Source organism: Protomyctophum parallelum (assembly GCF_964188405.1).
Source record: "Protomyctophum parallelum genome assembly, chromosome: 13".
NCBI lineage: Eukaryota > Metazoa > Chordata > Actinopteri > Myctophiformes > Myctophidae > Protomyctophum > Protomyctophum parallelum.
This window is the reverse complement of record NC_139708.1, coordinates 1,456,003-1,465,548: the sequence shown is the minus strand read 5'-3', so window position 1 is coordinate 1,465,548 and position 9,546 is coordinate 1,456,003. Positions and strand designations below refer to the sequence as shown.

Here is a 9,546-nt window from a genome sequence, read left to right as displayed (position 1 = left end):
TATTGTCGTGGTTATTTATTGAGTACAAATACAGCATCACCTACAGAAAGAGTGGAAAATATAGTCATTTACATGGGTTTGAAAACTAACACAGTAAAACACATTTCAGTTACATGGATGTGTGGTTGCCAACAAGTTACAGGATTTCCAGATTTAGTCTTCTTCTTTCTGCCCTTCTTCTTTAAGCCCTCCAAAAACAGCTGTTGGGACACTCTTCTGTTCAAGCTGCACCTCTGTGGACAGAAGAACAAAAGACGATGAGCACATTTTCACCGACTTAAAAAACAAAAACATTTGTATCCGTCATTGTGTTTGCCACTCACCTTCTGGCCCTTGTCCTTCATCCTCATCCTCTTCATCACCATCACCATCATCAATGTCAATCTCATCAGGATTGGCTTGTTTGGCAAGTTCAGCTAGCTCACTACGAGAAGTGTCACTCCTGCATGAGTCAATATACAGAGATAACACAGGTTAAGCCACACATGCTCCTATTTTTTAAGGGGTGTTCACACCAGGGGGGCAGTCAGACAGATGTGAAGCCACTAAGGAAATCGGGACTTCCTGAAAGTTCATAAAATGGCCTGTTGTGGCGCCGTCATTGGGCCCAAAAAAAACCCATAGCTCCATAGAGGCCCATGTATTTGGGCCCAACTTCAGACTGTATTACCTTAATAAACATGGTCATGAATACTTTCTGCTTCCAGTCACTAGTTTAAAGTCTCATTTCATGTCATAATATTCATAATATTCTTTTGGGAAAATGATGGTCCCAACTCCCATGTATTAAAAAAATGACCATAAAGTCGCGTATGTTCTGAGGGGCGTGGCTACCGTTACAGTCTATGAACGGGAGCCACCCCCGTTCAGTCAAAATAAAAACCAACGAAGAGTAATGGGGGAAGTCCCGCCTTGTTGTCTAATGTCTGGGCCAGCCAATGGCCAGCTGGGCCCAAACGGAGCCAGCCAATAGCCAGCTGGGCCCAAACGGATCTAGAAATATGGCGACTTACAGTGCAAGGAATTACAGGCTTCATTTTACGTCCATGTTAGACCCGGGGAACGCTTTGTCCATATTTTTTACAGTCTATGGTTCACACTTAATTTTGTATTTTTTTAAGATTTGTTTTTGGCTTTTTGCTTTTATTGATAGTCATTAGTGAAGACAGACAGGAAAGTGGGAGGGAGAGACATGCAGCATAGGTCGTCATGAGCAGGACTCGAACATGCAACGCGCTGTCAGGCCAGAGCCTATATGTGGCATGCTCCTGGACCACTAGGCCAGCGGGCACCCCCAGACTTAATTTTCTATTGCAAATTAGGTTTATTCCACGCCAAAATGACCAATAAAGCATAACAACAAAATAATAGAAAGCAAGATACACCACCAGGTCTGTAGTGGTACTGTGCAATGAGATGTGTAGAGCATGGACTACAAACCTGACAAAGAGAATCTTTTCTTTGGGCTTGGGTTTGTCTTTTTCAGCTTCAGCAGCAAGTTGTTGTGCCTTCTGTTCAAGCATCTTCATGTCATCGAGCCCCATCTGGCCTGGAATGAGGTCTGACACTGCAAACAAACAAGATACTTTAAAGCAAAGGCATACAATAAAATGTGGGCCAGTACATAAATTAAAGCATGGCATTTGGGACACAATCTTAGAGTGGCCTTCTGGCAGAAATAAGTTGTCTCAATAAGACACTTGTATTAGGACCAGTGATTGTAATAACATGTATGCTTGTCCAAACTGTGATGCTGAGCCTGAACCAGTACCTGTGGAGCTGGCCGTGGCCTTCATCATCTGAGCGGACATGAAGTTAACCTGTGTGTTGTATGTTGCCTGGACACTACGCTTGATCCTCAGCATCTCTCTGATGGTGTCCTCGTTTCCATGGCGGATCTCAAATTCCTTCCAGTTCTGCCAGAAAGTGGCAGTGTTCTGAAAGAAAAGACACAGAGACGGCACAATCATGAATATCTAAAAAGCATGTACACATATACAGTATATAGCCTATAATGGAAATTAATTATGACTAAGTGTATTATTAATATGGGTTCATGCCGATATCTCACCCTAGGATCACAGATCTGGGAGCAGTAAGAGTAGATTGCTCTGCCCCGGTCAATCTCACCCAGCTTACTCTCCATGTCAGCAAAACGCTGGCACATCTCCCTGGCATGCTCATCTGGAAGGACCTGGAAGGACAGAACTGTTATAGTCTGATGTCATGTATAAAAGACAATGACATTTACATACGTACAATGTACATTTACGCTTTGTTACCTCAATGGCCTTCTGATAAATGGCTCTGGTGTAGGTAACGCCATAGATTTCTGCAGCTCTCTTGATGTAAATGTTAAACATATGATGTCTTTCACCAGGATCCACTGCCTGTGTTGCCCTTTCATAGACCGCCATGGCATGTCGAGCCAAGCCATACTCCTCTTCCAGTTTAGCGTACAACAGGTAAATGGCTAGAAGCCAAACACAATGACACAAGGTTTATTATATAGTTAATACATTAGGAATCCAGTAGCCCCATTCGAAAAACACAACATGTAGTATTTCAGCCTCAGCGATGGAACATATTAACCCATTCTGACCTAAGATCAGATTCTAAAAATGTCTGTTTGAAAATGACAGTTTTCTGAAAAAGCTATGTTTCTATGTCAGTTGTTTTTAAATAGCTAAAGCATGACATACTGCCAACACCAAAAGGGGTTCCCGCCCAAAATGGGTTAAACAGAAATATAGAGGCTGAATATAAACTAAGTTGGCTGGTACCTCTTAAAGATATTTAACAAAACTACTTACTCTTGGCAAACTTGGCTGGGCAACCGTCCAAAGCTTGCTCAAACAGATCTCGAGCTCTCTCCAGCTTCTTGCCTCCGTAACGGTCAATGAACTTGGTGAGGTATGTGTTCCAGATGTCATAAACATTTGGCCACCTGAAGAGAGCGATGCCACGCTCATATGCCTAAAGAGGGTTGAAATGAATAAACAGGAGAAATGTAGTTGGTGCTCAATTGTTTTGACAAGAATCAACGCTGCACAATGAGATACAGGATTGACTAACAAAATATGGTACTATAATTACTTTGAAACTCTCCTCAAAGTAAGTGTGTTCTTCCAGGAACATGGCATAATTGATGATGATCTGTGGTGTAGCAATGCGGAGGTCAATAATACGGTCGTAGACTGCCTTCGTAGACTGAGGAGGAAAGGGAAAATAAAAAGCAGGCATTAGACAAAATCTGTGTACAGCAAAAGACTGATATATCAGTACACAAAGTCAGACCAGGGTTTCCCACAGAGCTTGTCAGCTGACTTGAATGAGAGTCATTATAAAATTAAAATCTGTATTTAACAATTTTATTTGGAACAAACTGTCATCCCCGGCTAAAAGGCTTAAATACTACTAGAAGTGGGGAGTGGCAATAAATGGTGCCAGTTCCCACAAAATGTCCTTAGTTTTTAGAATTAAAACGTAAGCTTCTCTTGAACATACCTGGAAAGTTCCGAGACTCTCCTCCAGGTCAGCCAGCATCGACCACACCTTGAGGGACTTGTAGACTCTGTTCTGGACTGGCTCGGATGCATCAAAATACTCTGCCTTCTTGGATGGGATGGCTGTAGCTTTCTAGATGAATGCAACAGAAATTAAATGGTTTACATCTTACTGCTATATCAATTAAAGAATTTAGACAGATAAAGAACAACTTGGTACTTAATTAATTAATTATCATCAATATTTAATCTTAAAATAATGGTGCTCTTGTGTGCAGTTGTCTCACTCTCAGTATGCGGAGTGCCTGGTCATAGTTCTCATGGCGTAGCTCCATCTCTCCGTATTCACACCACACCCCTGCCAGGTCATCCACATGCTTGTAGTTGACCTTGGTGGCCTTTTCAAAGATGGTCCGAGCCTGAGTGGTAAAGGACAAAAAGGTTACAAACAGATGCCAGAAGACAATACAACTTTTGTCCTCTTAATAGTTTCACAGTGGGATGAAACCTTTAACTTACATCATCCAGTTGTTCATTTTCCTCATAGAATTTAGCAAAAGAAACCCAGAGGGAATGAGGTTTCCCAGTGGCTTTCATTGGATCCACAGTCTGCACTGCCTCCGTGTAAGTATTGATGATCTGTAATTGAAGGTTTTTGGTCAGAGAATTATGATAGCACAAGGAGACGCATCAAGGTCTTGTCAGGTAGTAACAGACTACTTATGAATTATGATAGCACAAGGAGACGCATCAAAGTCTTGTCAGGTAGTAACCATAGACTGTAAAAGAATATGGACAAAGAGTTCCCCGGGTCTAACATGGACGTAAAATGAAGCCCGTTATTCCTGCACTGTAAGTCGCCATCTTTCTAGATCCGTTTGGGCCCAGCTGGCCATTGGCTGGCTCCGTTTTGGCCCAGCTGGGCCATTGGCTGGCCCAGACACGAGGCGGGACTTCCCCCCTTCTTCTCCGTTGGTTTTTATTTTGACTCGAGTGGGAGGGGAATCCCGATCATAGACTGTAACGGTAGCCACGCCCCTCAGAACATGCGCGACTTTATGGTCATTTCTTTAATAAATGGGACCATGATTTTCCAAAAAGAATATTATGACATTAGAAATGAGACTTTAAACTAGTGACTGGAAGCAGAAAGTATTCATGACCATGTTTATTAAGGTAATACAGTCTAGGTGAAGTTGGGCCCAAATACATGGACTTCTATGGGGCTATGGGTTTTTCTGGGTCCAGTGACAGCGCCACAACAGGCCATTATATGAACTTTCAGGAGTTTCAGGCTTCACAAAATATCTGTCTGACTGCCCCCCTGGTGGTAACAGACTACTTGATAATGATGAAACTCACCTGTCGTGCATTGCCCTCATACAGTTTCACCCTCTTATGCCACTCGTGAACATTATGAGGATTCTGCCGCAGCAGTACGCTGTTCAACAGGAGCGGCCGCCGGGTTATCAACTGCTCAAAACGGGCCAACCTGAGTTCCAGGTCTATGTCCTCTGGAACAAAAGAGGAACCAAAGGTTAACCCATTCTGACCTGAGATCAGATTCATACGAGGTTTTCACTGGACACACACTGGTCTGATCAACCCATTCTGACCTGAGATCAGATTCTAAAAATGTCTATTACATCCTGACAGTTTCATTATTAACCCATTCTGACCTGAGATCAGATTCTAAAAGTGCCTTCGATTTTTCAAAAATAGCAGACCTACAAGCTCGTATCGCGCCACTCGGTGGCGCGATATGAGCTTGTAGATCTATCTGCTATTTTTAAATAGCTAAAGCATAACATGATGCTGACAACAAAATGGGTGCCCGGTCAGAATGGGTTAAAAACGACCAGCAGCATGGCAAAAAGAACTGAACGCGAATCATTTTGCTTCTCATCTGTAAAAGCATTCCCCACATACCATCTTCATCCTTCCCAATTTCAGATGTGGTCTCCATTTTGGCAGCGATCATGCTCTCCTCAAACTGGGCATAGCTGTCAAACACTTGTGTGAAGTCCCTTACTGTCACCACAGTCAGAATGGCCTCTTCATACACATCACGGGCCTGATGGAGGATAATCATTGAACTCAAACAAAATGTACGGATGCATAATTAAAAGCCTGATGGAATAGTTTCTATTTAATTAATTAAACCTAGCTACCATTCATTGCTTATGGACTGCATACTAATTGACGGAATTCAAAGAACACCCACCTTCTCAAAGTGTCCACTGCGGATGTAATAATCAGCCAAAGAGCACCAAAGTTTGCCAAGTTGGTCTGTGAAGCGTGTGAGGCCTCCTCGGATGATGGCTCCTACATTCAATGAGGTGACTTTATCAGGGTTCTGGGAAATCAGGTCGCACAACTCGTGCCACAACTGTCACAGGAGAGTAATACAGTTAATAATGGGCTGTTTGGTGGGGCCTTTGTGAAAAGCCCCAACTAAATAACGGATAACTTGGCATGGGATTGGGAGAAAAATCTTACCTGGTAGTTGGACTTCCCCTCTTTAGACACAAAGCTTTCATCGTTGACAACTGCTCCTAGTCGCACAGCAGCTTCATCTAAGCGTCCAATGGAATGTAGGTAGTCTATATACTCCTCTGCATTCTCTGGACACAGCTATGGAGGGCATGGAAAAACGGCTCAACATAATGACTTAAACGAATACACACCTGTCTCAAAGCATGTTCAACTTGCATTTGCACGCTTGAACTGCAAGTTGCAACATTAGTGTTCAACAGGATAGCCTATTTTGCTATGGTTTGGTCAAAACGTATAATGATAATCTTTATTTACCTTTCATGACACAAATGCAGCGCAAAGTGTTGTTTTGCTTGTTGACTTCTAGCTTCTATTCAGCTATCTCCCACTCGTACAATACTTTCAAATGCACACAGCACTCTCATAAGCGTACACACCACAATCCTTCCCGTTTGCTTCTCTGCTTATGTTTGTCTTTTTTATCTGGTCTTCTCTTCAATTGTGATTTGATTGTGGTGTTTGTTTTGTTCATGGAATAAGAATTAAAACAGTGACAGCTTGGGTGTTTGTTTGGTGCCTCAACTAGTTTGAGACCAAAACTGTCTTGTTTCATTAGTCTTTCCTCTGGCCTTGGTTCCCTACACTGACTTTATCTGAATGAAGCATAAAATGTCAAAAAATAAACCTTTTAGAACAGTCACATCGAATACATTTCCATTCGATGCAAGCGAGTGATCTCTGTGTATGACTGTTATTATGCGGACAACAGAAACTAGTCTAACGCGTGTACAACTTAACAAGACACCTCACGGGGTTGAGCTTCAATGCGTTCTCTTACCTTGAGGTACCTGCGATAGACTCGGATAGCCGTCTCCGGCAGAGGCAAATTCCTGGCAAAGCGGAGGTACAGGGGCCAGATGCGGAAATGCTGAGTGACCGGGAGTGCTCTGAGAGCACGGTCAAACATTCGCCGACTCCGTGTGATTTTGCACTGAGACACCAGGAACTGGCAGTAATCGAGCCATATTCTCGGCATCTAATATTGGGGGAAAGGCGGACCGTTAGAAGATGCACAGACCAGACATAATGTATTTGTCTACCGACCATTGAGTTCTCCTAAACCGGGTTGAGGAGCATTGCCTCACCTTATGCATGAACACCAGTGCTCTCTCATGACAGTTGTTGATCTCCTCGTATGAAGGCTCTGTGATGCATTTCCCTTTCACCTGTTTCCGTCTTTCTCTCAAGTAGTTGTACCAAAGCTTGTAACTGTACAAATAAAATGAAAAGTTAAGAGTGAGTGAGCAGACCACTGTTGTGTTGATCAATTGTAAATAAATACCAACACGTTCACAACTATACAACCACCTTAAAACACTAATGCTGCCCTCTTGCATTGTATGTACAGGAACAGTTATGTTGGCAACAACTATTAATTAACTATTAATTGGGGTTGCCTCGTGTCTGTGGCCTTGTTACAAGTGTCGGCAAAGACCTACAATACATTATGAACTAGAAAAAGTGCCCTTCTGGGCACAGGTCTCCACCAGGTTATCCACAGATCCGTGCAGTTAGAGGTAAAAACACTTTTCGGCCAGTTATAGCGCCACCTTGAGGCTGAGTTGAAATTGTTCATGTGGCATTTCGTCCTCGGCCTAGTGGGAATGTGGGTGCACAATTTCACGGAAATCACGCGATGTGTTCATGATTTGCAGCATTTTGTTTGAAACTGAGCACTCCTGTGAACTTTGGAAGCCAATCTTAACCAATCAGGATGGAGTCTGAGAAATCTGAAAGACCGGTTTCGTTGAATGGCTCTAGAGAGACTGTGTACCAATTTGCGTGATGTTTGGATAAAATCTGTAGGTGTGCTGTGCAAAAACTTGTTTTGCACAAAGCGGCCTCCTGGTGGCGCTATAACAGGCCGTTCTGGAAATTTTGGGGTAGAGGTTCATCGTTGGCATCCAGGGAGTGTGTGTGCAAAATTTGGCATCGACCGGGTTAACGGTGGCCGAGATTAGCTGCTCACGGACACACACACGGACACACACACACACACACACACACGGACGGACACACGGACGGACGGAGTGCAAAACATACTCTCCCCACATGCCTTCGGCCTGGTGGAGACAACTATAAGGTTATGGGCTCTCAGGTTCAATAACAGTGTTACAGTACGTTTTAACAGTGTTACAGTACGTTTTAACAGCGGGCGAGCATCGGCCGACACATCTGCAAATTGCCCGTCATCGCCCGAAAAGATGAATTATTTTTATCTTTTCGGGCGACGTTGCCCCCCCCCCCCCAATTGATTGTGGCCAGAAAGTATCCATAACCAAGTACTGTACAATTTTGAGGTATTTTTTAACTTACATTTGCAATACTTGTTTTACTTCTACTCCACCTCAGAGGAAAATATTGTACTTTTACTCCATTACAATGATATGAATAATACCTCCACTTGTAACAGAGTATACCTACTTTTACTTAAGTAAAACCTGTGAGTACTTCTTCCATACCTTCCAGGCAGCTCTTTGAGGGCTCGCTCGTAGATCATGTTCAGGGTGGCTTTGAGTCCATTCTGTTTAAACTCTATGTATCTCATCCAACACTTGACTGAGTATGGGTTCCTGATGATCTCCTCTTCATATGGAAGATCATCTTCCTCCTGTGTGGAGGAGGAGAGTACAAACAAATCGCCATGTTAATGGCACACATTAAAGCGGTTAGCTGAGTTCACGAACTTTAGCTTATTTATTATTTCAGGGCTAATTTGGCGCTGATGTGGTTAACGTAGCTGGCGGCTGTGTGACTGTGTGCCAAAAAAAAATCTAATCCAACTTTAATGAACGATACGTGTTGTTAGCCAAAGCTAGCTCGCTTCCTGACGTTACCTTAACGTTTATGACGCTGTAACTATTAAACCAACAATGTAACAGGTACGTAGCAAACTAAGTTATACATGAATCGACTTACAAACATGACGCTCGCTTTTCCATTGAGTGGCGCCATTTCTTGTTATCCTTACACAATAAACGCACTAAATGAGTGTAAAGTTGGCTAGCCAGCTGCTGCTAGCATGCTAGTTCTTCAGCGTGTGTGTTGTGCGAGCTCTCTTCTTCTGTGGATTTCACCGGCAGCTTCATCATTGGTGTTGCATTACTGCCACCTACCTTCTGGAGTTGAAGTCCAAGACTCCAACTGGTAGGATAATTATTCATCTTCGTGTACTTAATACTTATTGTAAGTATAGTCTGGTTTGGTATTTTATTTAGTGCAGTGTGTGTGTGTGTGTGTGTGTGTGTGTGTGTGTGTGTGTGTGTGTGTGTGTGTGTGTGTGTGTGTGTGTGTGTGTGTGTGTGTGTGTGTGTGTGTGTGTGTGTTTTAAGTGGTGCAACCATGTGTGTGTGTTTTTAAGTGGTGCAACCACTTCATTAAGGAGCCTGTGTCTCCCTGGCTGGGTCCCTGGCTAGGTCTGTCCGAGCACGAAAATAATGTAATAAATAAAGTGTCTCTGTTGCGCAGCCTAACACACATACAG

The 9,546-nt window shown here is 43.2% G+C and overlaps 1 protein-coding gene across 2 annotated transcripts; it reads right to left on the bottom strand.

The window, feature by feature from the left end:
• xab2 (XPA binding protein 2) lies at positions 1 to 9,106 on the bottom strand. Of its 2 annotated transcripts, none has more exons than XM_083780674.1 (19): positions 8,982 to 9,106; positions 8,525 to 8,673; positions 7,148 to 7,271; positions 6,841 to 7,038; positions 6,006 to 6,140; positions 5,731 to 5,895; positions 5,436 to 5,580; positions 4,869 to 5,020; positions 4,026 to 4,145; positions 3,794 to 3,925; positions 3,508 to 3,639; positions 3,097 to 3,210; positions 2,814 to 2,976; positions 2,283 to 2,473; positions 2,072 to 2,194; positions 1,766 to 1,937; positions 1,441 to 1,567; positions 324 to 442; positions 1 to 233 (listed from the first exon to the last, which is right to left on the bottom strand). In XM_083780674.1, the coding sequence occupies exons 1-19, from the start codon at positions 9,015 to 9,017 to the stop codon at positions 154 to 156; spliced, it is 2,577 nt and encodes an 858-aa protein (XP_083636800.1). In that variant the 5' UTR covers positions 9,018 to 9,106; the 3' UTR covers positions 1 to 153. The 2 variants fall into 2 exon arrangements, with proteins under 2 accessions (XP_083636800.1, XP_083636801.1); XM_083780675.1 differs by having other exon boundaries at positions 1,772 to 1,937.
• Between the last annotated feature and the right edge of the window lie 440 nt (positions 9,107 to 9,546).